Source organism: Chelonoidis abingdonii, chromosome 7, assembly GCF_003597395.2.
Source record: "Chelonoidis abingdonii isolate Lonesome George chromosome 7, CheloAbing_2.0, whole genome shotgun sequence".
NCBI lineage: Eukaryota > Metazoa > Chordata > Testudines > Testudinidae > Chelonoidis > Chelonoidis abingdonii.
Window position 1 is genome coordinate 5,152,252 of NC_133775.1, and position 20,375 is coordinate 5,172,626.

Sequence of the window (20,375 nt, forward strand, 5' to 3'; positions counted from 1 at the left end):
TGCCAATTATTCTTTCAATCTGCTCTCTCCTACGCGCGAGCATTTGGTGGCATTTGCACAAGGGTCAAGAAAGAGATGGTAAATTTAGTAACCCTTTTCACAGAGCAGTTTAAAGCGAAAATCATATCGCGAGAGCCAGGCAAGAGTTTTCATTTTCCTAACGGGTTTATTTAGCATTTTTCTTTCCCATCTTAAAATTGTCCCGTCCAACAATCCTGTGGCTAAGTGGTAAAAGTCCACAGTACCATGGTACTTTTCCTTGCTCCCAATTCTAGCTCTGACCTTGGGGATCAGAGCTAACTGAGCCACTTTGTCCTTGGCACATACTTCGCTCTTCCTACAAGCTGGGAAAAGACGGTTACAAAAGAGTTGGAGAAATCCCGTGCGTCGTCAGGGCTGCTGCCTCAGCAGATATCCTGTCTCTGGACTCCACCCGCCTGCCACTGGGTTTCTCGTGGGATGTGTGTGGTGGGACACCCGTAGTTAAAGACGGCAGGTTGCCAGCGTGTTGGAAATGTTCCCAGTCATGCAGCAGCCCCAGATCAGTCCTTTGGGGAGACAGTGCCGCAGAAGTAACACAAGAGGGATACGGCCCCTCAGAGTGGGCTGCCCTTCTCCTTAGACCTTTCTAGCCTCAGAATTGCCATTGTGTCTGTGCCATGAGGGACACATCTGACCTGACATGTAACTATAACAACACAACGACGCAGAGTCACTTCGTCGCAATTGGAAACAGGCTCAGGCTGCAAAATTCAGATCACCCCCAAGTTTCGGGAAGTTCGGGTTAGGCCTGTTGTAAAATGCAAGGTACATGGGGAGTCTTCTTCACCCCCACTCCTAACACAGTGAACGACATTCGATGAATATGAGAGGCAGCCAATGTAAAACACTTTTTTGCATAACTCATGATCAGCCTGTGGAATTCGCTGCCACAAGAGGCCAAGAGTTTGTCACAGCAATGCAGGGCTGGAAGGAACTTTGAGAAGTCATCAAATCCAGCTCCCTGTGCTGAGGCAGGACCAAGGAAACTTAGACCATCCCTGACGGGTGTTTGTCCAACCTGATCTTAGAAACCTCCCATGATGGGGATTCCAACCTCCCTGGGCAGCCTGTTCCAGAGCGTAACTATCCTTAGAGTTAGAAAGTTTTCCTAATATCTACCCTAAATCTCCCTTGCTGCAGATTAAGCCCACTGCTTCTTGTCCTATCTTCAGTGGACATGGAGAACAACTGATCACCATCCTCTTTAAAACAGCTCTTAACATACATGAAGACTTATCAGGTCCTAGCTTAGTCTTCTGTTCTCAAGACTAAACATGTCCTGTTTTATTAGCCCTTCCTCACAGGTCCAGGTTTCTAACCCTTTAGTCATTTTGGTTGCTCTCCTCTGGACTCGCCTCAATTTGTGCAAATCTTTCCTAAAGTGCAACTCTCAGAACTGGACACGACTCCAGCTGAGGCCTCCCCAGTGCCGAGTAGAACAGAACAATGACCTCCTATGTCTTACACAGGACACTCCTGTTACTACACCCAAAAATGACATTAGTGTTTTACCAGCAAGGAATCCTGTGGCACCTTATAGACTAACAGACGTTATGGAGCACGAGCTTTCATGGGTGACAGCGAACCACGGATAACTCCTCTTGGAGTACAGTCTTTCAACTAGCTGTGCATCCACCATTGTATTTTCACCTAGACCTCATTTCCTGAGTCTGCTTACGAGCATGTCATATAGAAAAGCCTTACTAAAATCAAGAAATATCACGTCTACTGCTTCCCCCCATCCCCTTCCCCCACATCCATTAGGCCAGGAACCCTGTCAAAGAAGGAAATTAGGCTGGATTGGCATGATTTGTTCATAGCAGATTCACGCTGGTTATTCCTGATAACCCTGGTATCCTCTAGGTGCTTACAGATGGATTGTTTCTTTAGAATTCTGGAATTGTTAAAGGTTAGAGGCTAGATCTTCAGCTGGTGTAAACCCGTGACTTCAAAGGAGCTATGCTGATTTACGCCAGCTGAGGATCTGGTCTCAGATCATTACATGGACAACAAGGATGTCCATGGATACATTAGATAGGGTAAAAGTACATATATATTAGAGGGATATAATTCCCCAGCTTCAATGGATCAACCAACCAGTAACTAGTGAGGCTTAGGAAGAAATTCCCTGTATGGGCAGTGAATTCCAGAACTGTCTACAACGGTAGTTTTTGCACCTTCTTCTAAAGCACCTGCCACTAGCCATTGTTGGAGAAGTTGAGATAGCATGGGGATGAGGGCCTTTATAAAGCTTAGATAGATAGAAACGGACTAGATGGACTACCGAGCTGATCCAGTCTGGCATGTCCTGTGTTGGGGCCATTCACAGATCTCAGATCTAGATCTGAGGTTGGATTTAGAAACGCCTCCCGCCATCTTTGGAGATCGGGGTGGGAGCATGAGGATCAGGTGGACATTCACAGGGATCCTCTGATCCTACAAGGATGCTGGGACACTGGCTGAGGGAAATTGGGACTTCCCTGGGAAATCCAGCTGCAAGGCAATCCTAGTCACACTGAAAATGTAGCCAACACACATGTAGTGCCTGGAGAGCGCACGGGAGGGCATCTGGCCATAGTTTCACAGCTCTCGCTATGCTGCGCACTAGGCCCACACAGCACTTTCCAGCAAGAGCAGGGAGGGAAGCCACATCCTCCAGTTCCAAAAGTACTTGTGTTAGAAGGGAACATCACTGTGCTGTTTGCCAGGTGGAGCGCCACACAGAAGTGGGCGGTTCTGAGTCCATCCAGCACAGGGCAGTGGTGCACAGACCGACACTCTAGCCAGCTCATTGGGAGAGGCTCAATCTTTTGTCCACCTGTGTTTGCAAAATCCATGTCATTATTTATAGTTAAAAAGTTCTGGAAACTCTTCCCTCCCCTCCAAAAACAAAGCAAGTGCATCACGGGAGGAAGTATATTCTGATATACTCTTGGTTCAACTCATCACGGTCTTTGCCGGAGCTCAGAGAAGGGCCACAAAGAATGACTTACGCCTGGTTCCCAACACTGCTCTGAGTGCTAGAAAGGTGTGCTACTCTAGGGTTCTATTTCTGATTTTACCGCAGATGTTTGACTGACCCTGGGCAAGCCACAACCTCGCTGTGCCTCAGTTTCCCCATGTATAAAGTGGGAATAACAAACACCCACCTGCTGTGGTGCTAGGAGAAATAACTGACGTCTGTAATCTGCTTTCGAATCTGCCTGTTTAATTAATAGCATTTCTAGTGGACGGTACTGTAAGGCCAGATTCTGCCCCCGGTTCCTCCAGTGAAATCAATAGCACTCCAGTATCACTCATCCCAACCATCCAAAAACATTGGGAGTTAAGGCCCTCCCAAATTATAAGATTGTTAAAAATCTCATGATTTTTAAGCCAATATATGTTGGGCTCTTTCACTTTCTGAGTCACTAGATTGCACTGTCATATTTCCAAGTTTATCCCCACAACCATGAGGCCGAGAAACTTTCTGACAGTTCACATGACTCCAGGAGCTGGGGTTTTAATAGAAGCCCAGACAGCACAAGACTCACAATAAAAGGCGAGAGCTGGCCACATTCTCTTGGATCCATTCACCAGCTTTCAGGGCTCAGGCAGAAGGCTTTAACGACAACTGAATGGTGCGCTTTCGCTCCCAGCTTGCGTAACTCTGCACAGCTGCAGCCCTATGTGGTTGCTTAGGTACATCTGAGTGCTAATCCCAAAATATCATCTGTTGCCTAGCCACAATGTGTGCCCGCTTCTGCAACAAATTCGTTGGTGGATGATGAGGGGAGGAGCACATGCTGGTATCAGTAGCTGCTCTTGTACTGTGTGTGTCTTTGTCTGTGCATGCATATATTTGTGGTTGCGTGGTTGTGCATGTGTTCATACATGTAATATCTGTCCAGGGTCACCTGTATTTTTGTGTATGCATGTGCGTTTGTGCATGCGAGTACATGTGTATGCATATACATGGTCATACATGGGTGAGCTTACCTGCATGCAGGGCTCTGGATGACTTCCCCCCTCACCCCATATTTTCACCCAGGAACTTCCTGGCTGACATTTCTCCACACCTCATGGCTGCTCGGCTCCAACAGCGCGCACAGGGTGCTGTGAGTATCAGGGTCATGCTAGATTTTGGGCTGCTAAACGCACTCAGACCCTGCTGCCTGCAATACCAATGCATGAGAGCTACTGCACCAAGCAGGTGTCACTGGAGAGATCGGATGGTGCCGAGCCCTCCAGAACCTGAGTACCCTCTCCAGTCCCTGGGCTGCCTTTTGAGAGCATTATCACCCAGGAAACCAGCACAAACAGGGACAAGGGAAGTGTTCAGAGACCAAGCTGGCTTTGAAAAACAAATCCCTGCCCTGGGACAGGGGAGATGAGGGTTCAATCCCTCTCTTATCACAGACTCCTTGGGATAGTCTTTTCATCTGTCTGTGACTTGGTTTCCCATCTGTAAAACCGAGGCTATGAATCCTTCCTCTTTCCCACCTTGCGTGTCTGTCTTGTCTGGACTGCAAGCCCTTTGCTGTGTGCACATAGAGTCCCCTGATCTTAATAATAATAAGGAATAGAGATGGAGCTCTAGCCATTCAGATAAAGATTCTGGTCACCCCACGGTTCTTGGGGGTGGGCTCCAGCGTTCTGCTTTGGGCCACCGCAAAGACAGGAACCATTTGCAAAAATGCCCTTGGGATGCCAAGCCGCCCCCCCAGGGCTTGGGGCGTTTGGAACTTTGGGCTTGGCTCTAGGAAGAAGAGGTGGGTTCCTAAGACATCGTTAGCCTCTTTTCTTCCTGAGGCACTGAGCAGCGGCGCCTCCAGCCCCAGCTGCTTCAGGCAAGGTGGAGAGGCTTCCTTCTCCATTTTGACTGAGAAAGTGCGTTCGACCCCTGACAAATGCATCTGTCCATTTAAGGGAACGGCTGAGTAAATTCTCGTAATAAAAACCAGCTTAAGCAGCCGCGTTCAGCTCCCTACTCTTAGTGCAAAATCTATAGCCCTAATTGCTTATCGACTCCCCGGGCAGAATGACATCACTTCCAGCCAATCAGCACGCCTCAACCAAATGACCGGACAAGGCCAGGCCTGTATAAAAAACCACAGATGAGACTGAGGTCAGGGCAGTGATGGGCAGCTGACAGCAGGGACTAATGGGAAATCACTGCCCCCGGCTCCACTGGGCTGCGTTGAAGAGGAAGAAAAAACACGTAGGCTGTGGATTCAGGCCAAAGCTCCTCCGCTTATTAATTCATCCTTTTGTGGCACCAGGACTTTGGGGCTTGATCCCAAGCCCACTATGTTCAATGGAAAGCCGCTCTAGGTGGACTTCGGCTCAGGCCCAGAGGGACTTCCAGAGGAGTAATAAGAAACTCAAGGGTCTTTCCTAACAGCGTTTCTCCATAGCTCTATCCTCACAACACACGTGGGAAAAGCAGCTTTGCGGTTCTGCCCCTAGGAGAAGGAGAAGAGACGCATTTGCAAATTGCAGAAGCTTAAATGATTCAAGCCTGGAATATGGAAGTTCCTCCTCCTCTTATCCCTTCTAGCAAAAACCCAGCAACGAGCAATCTTAAATTTGCAGACTCCGGCAACAATTCATACCGTCGATCATGGGGGAATAGTAGGGGGAATATTTATAAAATATCCCATCTTGAACATTTGTGAGAAAGGTGCCAGATAAACCCACACACACACAAATGGATACTAGTCTGCCTTGCGCAGGAAAACAATGCAAGAGAAATATGGGAATCATTGAGAGGCTTTGATATTGACCCAGGAATCCGACAAAAAAGCCAAGAAGGAGATAGACACATAGAGGGCAGTAACTGAATACCATCCCCAACTCTAGCTTTCCTTTCTTTCTAGTCCTCTGAGACTTTCCCCTCTCCAAAAACATACAGCTGCCCACTCCTTCAAAAAAAAAATAAAAAGCCAGATAAAGAGATAGATCATGTTTAGATGGTATTTAAATAATTTTGTGGGGGAAGGGAAAGGATAATGATATAACAATATATGCTCAATATACAATATGTTCTTAATACTGTGAATCAAGATATGTACCTATACGGCTCAGGTTGTACTGTCTTATTGTAAATGACCCAAAATATCCTGAAATAAATAAAATATTTACCAAAACGCCAAACCCACAAACTTGTATGTGCTTTGAATTGGAGGCTGCGTCTTCCTCGGGGTTTCAGGAGCGGCTAGTGGGCATGACCATGCCATAAATAAGAACAACACAGCACATGAACGTTCAGAGCCAAACCCAAAGCTCCTCTGCAAGTCAATGATGCTGCATAAATAGGATGGAGGCCAACCAGGCGAGAAACCAGAATAGCCCTGGTCCTCCTCGAGCTGCACTGGCCATGTGGGGTTGAGTACTGAAACGGACAAACCGCACCCAGGCTGCTACCTGCTACACCAACGGTATTCTTGGACATCACCTATCCAGGTGTTGATCACACCCAGCATGGGGAACTGAAAGACAGAGAGTGGCTTGCCTATGGTCAAGCAGAAAATCTGCAGCAGAGCAAGGATTTGAACCCAGGAATCCAGAGAGCTAGATTAGCATACTAAGGACCATCCTTCCTAAGCATTGTGGGATTGCCATGGAAGGACCAGTAGAACTTCTGCAGCTGCAAACCCCCCAGTCTGCACTAGCACTGATAAGGTCGGCACTGGCTTCAGAGGGAGAAGGCCTTTGCCAGACCTGCTCAGAGCAGGTGCAATTGCACCAGAGGTGGAAACACCCTGTGTGACATCTGGGGCACTTGTGTGTGGACACACCTGGTTTTAGAAGTGTTCCACACACATGCAAACAGGTACTGGAACACCAGTGTTTTCCGGCATGGTGCTATCTTCCAAAAAGCCAACAACATCTGCTGTAAGGTTTGACAAACTCTCCGGGGGACGGGAAATATGGGTCCTCTGTCGTTCTGGCTCAACCATTCGACCGAGGAACGTTCTGCTGCTTGTTTCGTCCATACATCATCTTTGAACCACAGGAACACAAGCCCTACTCTCATCCAAATGCAGAAGGTTAAAGATGCTCCCAACCCCTTGCAGCGAGGATGGAGCAGAGTGTTGGAAGTTCCATTGTATGACCCAACATGGAGGCAGTGTGGTCTAAAGAGCCCATGAAATGTCATTACCATAAAACAGTAGTTTTCATCCTGTGGTCCGCAGACCCCTGGGAGTCCTCAGACTAGGTGTAAGATTTCCAAAGGGGTCCGCGCCTCCGTTCAAAATATTTTAGGGGTCTGCAAATGAAAAAAAGGTTGAAAACCCCTGGTGTAGTGGTGACAACACACATAAGTGAGAATCTGGATTGCTGGGTTATGTCCCTGACTGCCTGTGATTTGCTGGGTGACCTTGGGTAAATCATCACCTTGATAAGTGCCTCCGTTTCTCCATCTGTAAAATGGGAACAATGGAGATCAATCACCTCTGTAAAGTGCTTGGCCATTCTTGTATGAACAGCGATGTAAAAGAGGAGACTCTCTCTTTTTTTTTTTAGGTATCACTGTGGCCTGCATTACCGTGGTATCTGAACAATCTCTAACATAACACTGCTATGAGGCAGGGCAGTCCTATCAGTCCCATTTTACAGAGGGGAAAACTGAGGCACAAAGAGTCTAAGGGACTTGATCAAAGTGACACAGGGAGTCTGTGATGGAGCAGGGTGTGTCCCAATACCTAGGCTACTGGCTTAACTGCTGCCCCATCCCTCTTCTCAGTTTGCCGTCTCCCATTTTTTTTTAGTAAATCTTTGTTAAAAAAAAAAAAGTGTTGAACTATTCAGTTAAATCTAGCATTGGCTGCTCTAAGGAGCTTTCCATTACTGTCATTACACCTGCCTGGAAAATGTATGCAGTGCTGTAGCCATATCGGTCCCAGGATACTAGAGAGACAAGGTGGGGGAGGTAACATCTTTTATTGGGCCAACCTCCGTTGGTGAGAGAGACAAGCTTTCGAGCTTACCCAGAGCTCATGTTCAAGGAAAATGCCCCTTCTACAATCTGCAGCCAAAAAACTTTTGGTTTCCCACAGGGAATTTCAATGAAAAAATTCCCTTCCCTTTCTTTCCAAAAGGAGCTTTCAAAATTAATGTTGTCATTTAGTTTGGGAACAGCAACTTTTCCTTTGCTTTGACTTCAAATACTGTCAACTTTTTCCAGTTGGAAAGTAGTAAAAATAAATAAATAAATGAATAAAAAGGCTGAGAAAGTGGGTTTTTCCTCAGTTTTAAACAAAACCAAAAAACCTTTTGTCGCTCGTCTTTTCTGTGTGAAAACGGGGTGGGGAATACAAAAATCAAAAAGAAAAATCCAAAATATTTCAGTTTCCAAAAACTGAAACAAAAACGACCATTCCAGTCAAAACAAAAAGAAATTTTTCATTTCATTTTGAACCAAGGATTCCAAATGATATTTTTCATTTCCACTTCCCTGATCGGCAAACAAACCATTTCTTCTGGAAAACGCTGATTTTTGACAAAACCGGGGTTGCTGAGGTGAAAATATGTCCATCCAAAAACACTGACCAACTCCAACCATGATGTATTGCTAACTTTGCACATGCTCCCCTGACTCCTACTGCAGGGGACCAGAGAACTCAACTGTGTTTCATAGGCTCTGTGCCGCTAACCACAGAAGAGTCTCCTTTAGCACAAGCGGTGATTTTGCACTAGGAGGGCCGATGTCCTGTCCCTACTGGCTTCCATGAAGTTTTGAGTGCTCATCTTGAAGCATGAAGTATTAGCTGGCTAGAGGCTCATTACATTATAGGATGGAACCGTGTAACCATTTTGAACATCTATAATTTAAATGCCAATGTCTCTCGTTAATTATGAAAGGCTGCCAGAGGGACAGAGGTAGCTCTCTGACACAGTACCTGCATCCTACTTCTAAACTCAATGCGAGAAATAGCCCTATTCAACATGCTTTCTAAATGCTTTGGACTCCACCATTCACACAACCAACCCCTACCTCACTGGAGAATTAACTCCAAGCTCTCTGCTTTCCCTCCTGCTGCCTATTGTGGAGATGCATTAGCTGCCTATTGTAGGGAGTAATTGCCATAAGCGGTTGATGACAGCAATCAGAAAGTTTGCCTTGCCGTTGTGACAGGCCAAATTATTTTACAAACCCCGTTCAGCAGCCATCTCAGCTGAAGACCCATAATCTTCCGTGATTGGTTGAGCGGCTCCACTCACATCAAAGACAATGGGAAATCATGAAGAAAGGCATTTAAATGAAAACCAATTGCAAGAAGATTATCCCCTTTCGGGGGAATATTTCAAGGGGAGGAAAGTGACATGACGACAGATCCATTTAGCTGCCGTGCGCCACTGAAGTACAAATTAACACCTCCCGAAAAAAGGAAAAAAAAGTCACTCCCATTAAGAGTCTAATGCCCGGAGGTAAGTTTGGAGTTTAGGCAATATCCCCATGTTACAAATGGTTATAATCCTTTGCATTTATCCGGCCCTTTGCTGCAGGGGTTGCCAAAAGGAGTCAGCACAATTATGCCCATTTCACAGCACAGTTATGCAACTTATCCGAAGCCACCCAGGGAGAAGTAGAGGCAGGGATGGAATGCAGCTGCTGTCACTCCTTTGGCACAGTATCATTTATTTGTATATCAGTAGCCTCTGGGAGGCCCAGTCATGGACCAGAGCTCCATTGTGTTAGGTACTGTACAAAATCCCCAGGTGCCTTTCATCCAAAGATCCCAAAGCTCTTGCCACATGTTAAGGAAACTTCTCAATGCTGCTGCCTCATTACGCTCGTGTTACAAGGAGGAGCTGGCGCAAAAGGGACATTTCAAAGTTGTAGAACAGGTCTATGGGCTAGAACCAAGGACTCCTGAGTCCCAGTCCTGTGCTCTCTCGCATGAATGGTTCAAGAATGGGCCGGGACGGGAGCTGGAAGTTGTGGGTTGGGCTGCTTGATTCAGTTGTAGGCTGGGCTTCCAGCTAAATGGAATATTTTGTTGAAAGTGTCTGTTTTCCTTGAACACTTTTTGATTATTTTTTTTTGGTTGGAAAACTGAATCCAGGAAATTTTCAGCCCCCAAACCAATTTTTTTTCCCAGTGGTTTTTGGCCACATTTTTCAGGTGTCGTTTGTCAAATACTGACACAGTTTCAGTTTTCAATGAACAGTTGAAATTTTCAGTAAAAAAATCCCCAATTGTCTGACCATCTGGAGTTCCGGTTCTACTCCTGGCTTGTTAGGCCAACCTCCAGCAAGTCACTGCCTCTCTGTGCCTTGGTTTCCCCATTGGCGAGCCAAAGATAAACGCCATTGACTTGATGCACACAGGGAGTGCTGAGCTAAATTATTTACTGATTGGAAAAGTGGGTGGAGACAATCAAAGGCATCAGGGAAGGGCAAAGTTTTTTTTCCTCAATGCTCACGTCCCGCTTCCCAGGATGAAACACTCTCACCAGCTCACTGCCAAACGGAGCTGTGTTTGCTAAGAATCCATTGGCACCCATTGCTTTTCCCACTCCAAAGTCCCAAGCAGAAAATCATTATTTCCCAGGAGGGAGAGGAATAGGCTGCAAGAGTGATTGAACTTGAGGTCCCTAAAATCCCGAGGAGTCCAGTGGCACCTTAAAGACTAACAGATTTATTTGGGCATAAGCTTTCGTGGATAAAAAACCCATTTCTCTAGATGCATGGAGTGAAAATGACAGAAACAGGATACAGACTAACACAACTACCCCCTGATACTGAAATCCTGCTACGTCTTGGTCTGCAGGTGCTGTGAAAATCAGCTTTGCAACAGGTGGTGTAAACCACTTCCGGGAGTGGAGGGCTTCCAGCTAACGGACCCCACCCACCAGGGATGAAACATGTCAGAGTTTTCAGATCGTGGGGTGGCTTAGAAAGGACCCATATTCTGCCTCTGGAAATGCAGCTTGCTACATGGGCTCATAGCAGCACTTACTCGCCTATGTGCTTATTGCAGCCTGCAGAGGAAAGATGGGCACGTGGAGTGGGAGTTTCGTGAGAGGTGGTATTTCATACAATTAACTGGACAGAATGCTGCTGGAGCGGGCCCCTGCTGTGCTCCCGAGAGGCACAGCCAGCCAGCCTTCCAACCTGCAGGATCCAATCGGATTTTATGGCTATATTCAGCTTCCTCTGGAAAGTCTGACTCACTCGCAACAGGCTTCACTTTTCCCAGCAGGCTCAGTCTGATTTTCTGCTGGGTCCCCTGCTCCAGCATGAAGGCATGAATAGCTCCAAAGCCTTTATAGACCTCGGTGGCCCCATCCGGCGACTCACACCCCCACCTCCTCCCACTGACACAAGAGGAATCGTGAGTCACCCTCGCCGCAAAGATTGCAAAAGAAATAACTGTGCAGGAGAGGAGCCGGCCTCTTGTCAGAGGGATCTGTAATGTGATCTGGACTGTAAATCGCAAGAAGAGAGCCAGCCCAGAACAGAAACTATGGTGAGGGGCATGGGGTCAGAGCCAGCCCAGAACAGAAACTACGCTGATGGGCGCGGGATCAGAGCCAGCCCAGAACAGAAACTACGCTGATGGGCGCAGGATCAGAGCCAGCCCAGAACAGAACTACGCTGATGGGCACGGGATCAGAACCAGCCCAGAACAGAAATTACGCTGATGGGCGCGGGATCAGAGCCAGCCCAGAACAGAACTATGCTGATGGGCGCGGGATCAGAACCAGCCCAGAACAGAAACTACGCTGATGGGCGCGGGATCAGAGCAAGCCCAGAACAGAAACTACGCTGATGGGCATGGGATCAGAGCCACCCCAGAATAGAAACTACGCTGATGGGCACAGGATCAGAGCCAGCCCAGAACAGAAACTACGCTGATGGGCACAGGATCAGAGCCAGCCCAGTGTTCAGGCAGCAGAGTTTCCAGGACTTGCAGATGATGACAGGCCCTGGATCAGCTGACAGATTGAAGGCCCTTTCACTGGGGTACTGAGGGTTTCCAGAGGCAGTCGCTGGGGACTGGGAAAACCGACTTTGGCATTTCCCCTCCTGGCAAATGTGGCAACGAGGACGACGTCCATCCAAATGGGGCGTGAATCTAGCGTGGCTTCCCTCCGCCAGGTCCAGACACCAGCCTTTCGATCCTGGTTTCAGCCTCGCCGGGAGATTATCTCAACACTCACTGCAGTCCTGTCTGGGCTATCAAAAGTGCCGCATTCCAACACAGCGGTGCAACTGGGCTGTGGATTATCACAGAGGGTAGCTGTGGTCTCTCGGGGATGGAGCACAGGGCTGGGGCTCAGCTGTGATCTCTGTGGATGGAGCACAGGCCAGGGCCCCAGCTGCACTATTCAGTGGATGGATCACAGGGCCAAGGCTCAGCGGTAGCTTCTCTTCCTAGCTTTGCCTCTGATTTGCTGCATGAGTTACACTCAGAGTGAGGCCACTGTGCAGCCAGCAGGACAGAGGAGATGGGGAGGCAGAGGGGCGCATTCTACTCCACTCTCCTGAGTGCAAGAAATGGGTTTCCTCAAACTCTCAGGGATCACAAGTGACCTCTCCTTGAAAAGCAAAGAGGAAAATCTCCGCCTGCCCCTTGGAGACTGGAGAGAGATGGCCTCATGCTACAAAACCACCTGGAACGTCTGGACACTGCTGGCCAATGGGCCAGGGGACCCAATCCCAAACACAGTGTCACCCTGTCGGGGGTGAGTTGTCCCCACCTCGAGCAGATCCTGGGAGTGTCTGGCTTTGACTAGCAGTTATTCCTTGTCATGCCAATGAAGTCCCTCTTAAGTGACCCCAACTTAGGCAGGTCACTCGCCTGCATTCTGCACTGCTGTGTCTCGAGGGTACAACAGGCAGCCTGGTGCTCAGCAGTAAAGTGCTCTGGGATCTATGGCTACCAAATGGTTATTATAAGAAGGGCTATTTTCCCGCCTGGGCGAAGAGACAAGTGCACATGGTAACTATCTGCCAGAGCAGGGCTTTACTCTTGTTATTAATGTTAATCGTTTTACAGCCCAGCCTAGAGTTCCCGATCAGGAACAGGGCCCCACTGGGCGAGGTGCTGTTCAAACACACAGTCAGAGACAAGCCCTCACAGTCTAAACTGGCAAAGATCACGGTCTCCATTTTACGCATGGGTAACCATGGCCCAGAGACACAGACGATGTGTCTACACTGGGACCCAGACTTGTGGACTTGGTGTTTCCAAAGCCCATGTTTGAGCATCCACACTGCATTGTAAACCTGGATTTACAGTCGCTGGATCCAGGTCTCACAGCCAGGCTAATGCATCCACACTGCACTAGGCAGACCTTCTGACACCGGTCTGCATCTTGGGCTGCGCCCACACTGCAAAATGACGTGGTTTGGACCCAGGTCGCAGCAGGACTTGGGCTCTGATCCACGCCCTACTGCTTGTTGATCTGAATCAGGCTGATTTGTCTGCAGACAGAAGGGGGGTTGGGCTCAAACCTGAGTCAGAACCTGGGTTTTGTGGGCAATGTAGACACTAAGAAACACCCCCAAGGCCTCATAGGGAGTCTGTAGCAGAGCAGAAAATTGGACCCAGATTTCTTGATTCCCAGTCCAGGGCCTTAACCACAAGACCAGCCTCTCTCTCCAAATCAAGAGAGCTAAAACATGGTTCACCAGCAGGCTTTCTTCTAAACACACAATCAAGAAAAACCATCATTTTCCCGCCTTTTTTAATTCCGTGGTCTAAGCAGGGACACACACATCCATTGCACTAGCTATCAGAACACACTAATCACAATCAGATCCTTGCACCACAGAAATCCAGGGCTGCGTCCTTTAGCTCAGAGATGCAATCCGGAGTCGGGGGGAAGGGGTTTGGTGTGAATCCAAGTTTCGTTGATCCAAAGTTTGGGGTAGGGAAGAGTTTTCTGACAGTCCTGGTGTCAGCTCAGCCAGCAGCCACTGAAATCTACACGGTTCCATGACTGTTCAAACCCCTGCACAGTTGGGTTATTTAAAAAACCACACAAAAAGCCCTTTATTAAGGGCAGCTAGTTGCAGGAAGCAGGAGTTTGGCAGAGATCAGCTAGGCCAGCAAGCGGGAGCAGAATCCAACCAAAGAGACCCACAATTATATCAGGCATCCCTAACTCTTCCCAATCAAATGGCCAAACTCATCCGTGGAAGGAGTTCATATGAGTCATGCAGAGCCATAATTACTGCACCTGGTGCGTGCTGGCGACCGACAGGGCTGGGTGTGAAAAGAAAACAGGCTAACCTGCAATGTATTTTCTCCCCTTGGTGCCGGGCGAGCTATCTTTAGAAAGCCATTTCCAATCAGCAGCAAGCTCCGAGGAGTGGGCAGAGAATGCAGAGCCTGCGCTGGCCGGCTTTCTAAACCAGTGGCTTTGTTTCCAGGGCCAAGTGGAGACGGCCGGTTCTGTGACGCAGTACAATTAGGATGGGGAGAGAAAGGCTCTTAATGCAGGGCGGGGGAAGGGAATGATTTAGTGCAAACATCTCACTGGAGACAAAGGTGTCGCAGCTCAAGACTGTTGGGTATATAAGATTTGAGCCCCGAAAAGCACACACAGAAACAAACTCCCATCCCTGCCAAATGCCGCCTTTTCTCTTGAAAGTCTATCTCGGTCCTTAATGCTTGGGGCAGAGACTAGAGGCTAGCTGTGTATGGACTGCACGGCTGGCCAGCAGAGGAGTGACATGCTCCTGCTAGACAGAGTGGATCGGGAACTTCTGGACTCCCTGTCTCAGATCATCTGGGATCAGTCCATCAAATGAAAAGGTGTCAAATTCAAAACAGACTGTGAGGCTCTGAGGGGACAGGACTAGAACCCTCATCTGCAGGAGGGCCCACACCACCATGCATTACCCCAGACCCTGTGGAGATAAACAGCACACGAAGTCCCAACTCAGAAGGCTGGACTGACAACAGCCCTCCTGGCCCCTGATTGGACCAGGTATCCTATTTAAGGAGCACTTCCAGGAAGGGTCCATGCAATGAGGTGGGCCCCCTGCCAGCAGTAGTGACTGATCTGCAACTTGGCTCACTCAGCCTCCCAACCCCAACTCAGATCCTTGGCTTCTGCCCATGAGCTCCAGTCCCGATCCCTGGCTTCAGACTTGGCCTCTGGCTTTTACCCAAGAATCTGGCATTGAACTCTGACTCTGGCAATGGACACAGGCTTGGGTCCTTGAACTGTTCCCGCCATCCCTGCCCCCTGGAATCAGTACAAGGACCCTGACCCCAGTCCCAAACTCAGGCTACAGCTCTAGGACTCTGACCCCAGTTCTGACCCCCTCCAACCTAGGCCCCTGGACTCTGGCCCCTGACTACCAGACACAGATGCAAGGAAATACTTTCACACAAAGTATGATTAGACTGTGGAACTCACTGCCACAGGATTCTGTTGAGGTCAAACATTTAGCACGATTCAAGAAGGAACTAGACCTTTATATGGCAAACAAGAATACTCCAGATTACTACAGTTAATGCTAACAAATTTTGGAAGTGCTATTAAATCTCATGCTTTGGGGTTTCATCCAATCTCTAATTAGGAATTAAGAGGCAATTTAATGTGTGGGAGGGCGTGTGGGGAGGGGAGATTAACCCACATCTGCAACTGTGAAGTTCTTACACTGTCCTCTGAAGTTGCTGGTGTTTGCTAGGATACAGGTCTGTATGGACCTCTGCTCTTATCTGCTCTGATCATGCCCATGTTCCTCATTCCATACAACCAACCATGAAAGAGTGTGAAAAGCTAGGGCTACCCTTGGAAGAACAAGCAGGAGATTCTGTGCATGGCTTTAAGGGGCACAGTATTATCACCCCCATCCATCTACCCAGCCGCCCTGAGCATGTTTACCAGGCTTATCCCAACAGCACGCCCAGCCATACAGAGCAGAGCCCAGCTGCTCGTAGGATTCATCTCCTTTGCTGGTGAGATTAGCCCAGAACTCCTGCAGGGATCTCCACCTCCCATGACAATGTATTGTCTCCCTGCGCACCAAGCCCTAGACAGGTGTTGTGGATTGTTAACAAATAGCCTTACACCAGCGCAGAGGGACAGCAAGAGACCTACAAATCCCGTGTGGATTCTTTCCCGGATTGGGGCCTGTTCAAGATAGCATTTAAGCGCATGCTCAACCTTAAGCCCACGCTCAAGTCCCGCTGAAATCAATAGGATTTAAGTACATGTGTAATAATTTAGCACAAGCTAAAGTGCTTTCCTGAATACAGGATTTATTTCCCACTTGATCCCTATTCTGCAGGGATCAGGTTTTTAGACAGCACATCCTCAGTGGCAGGGACTGTGTCATTTCCCATGCCCTACCCTGTCCCCCAGCCATGGGGATCCATCCGTGCTTCATAAAATCAACACTCTAGAACCATCCTCATTGATAGTCAAGGAAGTCATGGGGGTGGGAAGAGGGGGAGGGCCCCAGGGAGGTGTGGTTTATAATATAACAACATCTGTTACCATAAAAGTCTAGATAAGGATCACTGAACCCAGCGCTGAGATGCAGCCACCTTTGGGTGGTTTAATAGACATCCAGCTATAGAACACATCAGTCTAGGGTGGGTGGGGCGAGGGAAAAATGCTGTATCCAACCAAGCCAGAGGAGGGCAGAATGGACTCACCAATGCTGGAATCTGGTCCGAACCCCAAGGCCAACCTCCTGTCTAAAGTGGGGTCCGATAGTTCATGCTATTACTGGAGCTTGGCCTTCGGGTGATTGTCTTTAAGTGGCACAGTGCCCCCTCGTGCCATATTGGGGCCCTACTTGCATAATGACTCAGAGGGGCAAACGGTACAAAGGACACTCGCTGCAGCACCTGGGTTTCCTACAGAGCTCGCCAAACTGCGTGTCAAGCAGGCCAAGCTCGGCTCAGAGCTTCTGCTCTGAACCGGAATGAGCCCCCGGGCTCAAGCTAGGGGAGCCCCCCCTTATCACAGCAGCTAAGTCTATGCCAAGCAGGAACAGCCTGGATTCCAGCAGACAGCAGGGAACGTGGGAGAATGAATTGACGAGGCGCCTGCAGAAAGACAGCCCTGCCGCCCCAACCCCAGCTCCTTAATATGGCTGTGGGAGCCCCACAGGCCTCCTCTATGGAGACCCGACAGCATCACGGCTGAGCTGCAGCTTCGTGCACGCGGTCAGAGGGAGCTGACCCCCAGGCGCAGTAAGGTATCTTAATTCCCCGTGGCAGGGCACTTCCCCTGTCCCCCTGTCTCTGCCATACCAGTGCTATTCAGGAGCCAGGCTGCTCCCCTCCAGGCAAACCCTGTGCCCGCCTCTGCCCCTGCTAGGCCACATTGCAGCTGGTGAGGTCTTTGAAACGCCTCCCCACCCGTTATGGACTTGCTTCCAGGTTGTGCTAAAAAGCGATGAGCTCATTCATGTTGCTTTATATAGCTCTTCCATCAGCAACTTCTCCATAGCAACGCGGCCTGGCGTGACAGCTCCTCACGGGCCTGGGATGTCAGGAGCATGGCAGTGGGGCCACTCCACCCCACCTGTGGCGCTGCCTCTGTGCCACCTCGCCAACAGCCAGGCTCCACGGGCACAGGGTCAGTGAGGAGCCAGACCCAGGGAAGGGAGCTTTTAACATGCAGCTCCCAAGCCTCAGCTGCGGGGCTGAGCGCTCAGTGGCTGGGCACTGCCTGGTACCACAGCACCACCCTATGGACAAGTCGGGATATAGGGTTTCTTTTAGAAAAGAAAGGAATATGCCTGGGACCCAGCTGAGAAACCTGCCCAGGAAGGGCTGGGTTGAGGGGGAGGAGAGTATTTTAACGTTATGGACACCAAAAAGAGAAACAAATTTAATTAAAGGCACCACCCAAGGATTGTCAACTCCCACTGGCCTCAGTGGGCCACTGGTGAAATTGGGTCCCGCCCAGGACCCAAAGCAAGCTCTTCTGCAATACTGAAGCTTGGAGTCACTGGGGAATCTTGGCACCACTGGGGGCCTGTTGGGGCCTTCTGTTGGCTGTCTGCACTGGGGTGTGCATCACCCCAGGACTGCTGGCACCCCACTGCCCCCCCCCAAGGCCCATCCCCTGCCTATAGCTGTCTCCCTCTTTCCCAGATTTTGCCATGGCGCTGGCCTCCTCCGTCATCTGGCCATTCTGCTTGGGGCAGGGACCCTGGCTGTGTCTATACCTGGACATGCCATGCTGTCTGCTATGGCCCTGTGCGGATAACAAGGGCGACTGTATTTCCATAAGAGATTTCATAGAGTCTAAGGCCAGAAGAGACTAAGCTCCTGGATAACCCAGGTGTCAGATGTCACCCTATCACACGTGGGCTGGGCCCCATAACTTGGGTCAGACCCAACCATTCCAGGCCTCAGGGGACTGAACTCTTGTGCACCATAGAGAGGCCGAGATGCCACCGATGCCCGAGGCCCAGGCAGCAGCAGGGCACTGATCACATAGGATATGCCCAGATGATCCTAGCAACTGATCCATGCACCTCACTTTAGAGGAAGGTGAAAACCCCCTAAATCAAACTAGGCACTGTCCGACTCGTGTGTCACCACTGGTATTTAGCAGTCTGTACCTGGAACTCACCTAACCATTCTGTAAACGATACATGAGTCAGAAGAGAATCCAGCTCCCTGTCCTAGATCTGCATTGGCTAGGATGACCAGAGAGCAAGTGTGAAAAATTGGGATGGGGGTGGGGAGTAATAGGTACCTAGATAAGAAAAAGCCCCCAAAATGGGGACTGTCTCTATAAAATCGGGACATCTGATCACCCTAGCATTGGCTCTGCTGATCTGACTCAGAAGGTAGCTTGGTAATACAGCCATTCTTCTGCCTATATCCATGCTTTTAATTTTCACTTTCCTTTTAAATGGCTTCCATCAGCAAGATCACAACACGTCACTGTCCTGATAGACTGTCCCACAGCATCACTACACAGCCTCTTCAAGCAGGATCTACAGTTCCATGGCCTCCCCTAGTCTAGTGTACATGCAGAGCTGGCTGTCAGGAAAACCAGCTTTTTATTTTGAAAGTGAGCCCATTTGAGATGAACGTTACTGGGGAACAAACATAGAGCACCACAACACCGTTGCTGTGGCATATAATTGCACTGCACGGATGCTATGTAAATAGAAAGGCATTATAACAAAAATCCATAGACATTTAGGAACTTCATAGCAGTGACTCTGCTGCACAGCACGGCCATTCAGACCTTCCCAGCCACAGCAGGGATACAACTCAGATCTTCCTGCTCTGAAAGCAAAAGCCTGAAGCATTTGAGCTACAGGGAAATCTCCTTTAGCTGTCAGCTGTATACGGCCTATGACACACACGCCACTAAGCAGTTGTGATTCTAGCCAGTAGCGGGCAGTGGTGGCATATACACAGCAGACAGTTCATTATGGCATTCTAGGATTCTTAAAATGATATTGCAAGAATGCTAGATCCCAATGCTGGAAACAAAAAGGTGACTCACAGACACACTGCTCATGTGCAGGGAGCGCTCCTGTAACAAACGACCCTGGTTCTCCCCACTTCGCACACACCCGGTATGAAGCATCTCTGCCCATCAGGATGAAGGAGGGAACAGCGTGATGGTGCCTTACCTGTCAGAAGAGCCTGTTTGAGCTCAGGGTTGCTGAAGGAGCCAGGAGGGGCTCGGTAAAGAGCCTCATTGCCGATGCCTTTGAAACCAAAAGGAAAAAAAGGAAATCAGAGTCAAGAATTCTCCCTCTAAAGCACCATACAACCATACTTTAACTCAGATCTGCTAAAAGGCCCAATGCACAGATGAGGTCAGCATTAGCACGCCAGGGTCACCTTGTTTTGGGGTCTCTGTTCTGCTATCAACAGCCTGCAAGCTCAGGTGTGTGCTGTGTTGTATGCGAGAGCGTATGGGTGAACAGTGCCCTCTACTGGATAGAATCAGAACTGCACCACCATGTGTCAGAGTTGGGTGAATAACTGATTTTTTGATGTGCTACCAATTCCAAAAATAATAATAACCAAAAAAAAAAAAATGAAAATGGTTTTGGGTCGACTCAAAATGATTTTTTTTTTCAATATGTTCAGCAAATCAAAAAGTTGAAACAAGATTTTGTTTCTGGCCAACCTAAATGTTATGCTTTGACAAAATTTAATTGTTTCATTTTGATTTTCACCATTTTTGACATTTTGTATTGCTTTTAAATAAAATTACAAAGACATTTTGAAATGGAAAGTCATTTTGAGCTGAAAAATCAAAATGTTTCATTTTGAAAGTGGAACATTTCATTTTTTTTTATTTGTTACAGTTTTAATTAATTTTACTGAAAGAATTTTGCAAAATTGACTCACGTTTGCCTAATATGCCAATGTAGCTGAATTTGTG

General features: G+C 48.6%; 1 protein-coding gene across 1 annotated transcript in view; it reads right to left on the bottom strand.

Annotated features, from left to right (window-relative positions):
• The window catches only part of PIK3R3 (phosphoinositide-3-kinase regulatory subunit 3), a 353,509-nt gene that overhangs the window by 240,129 nt on the left and 93,005 nt on the right, over positions 1 to 20,375 (bottom strand). Inside the window, exon 3 of the mRNA XM_032805016.2 lies at positions 19,612 to 19,689. Within this exon, the coding sequence (XP_032660907.1) occupies positions 19,612 to 19,689 (78 nt within the window). The remainder of the gene's footprint in view (positions 1 to 19,611; positions 19,690 to 20,375) is intronic.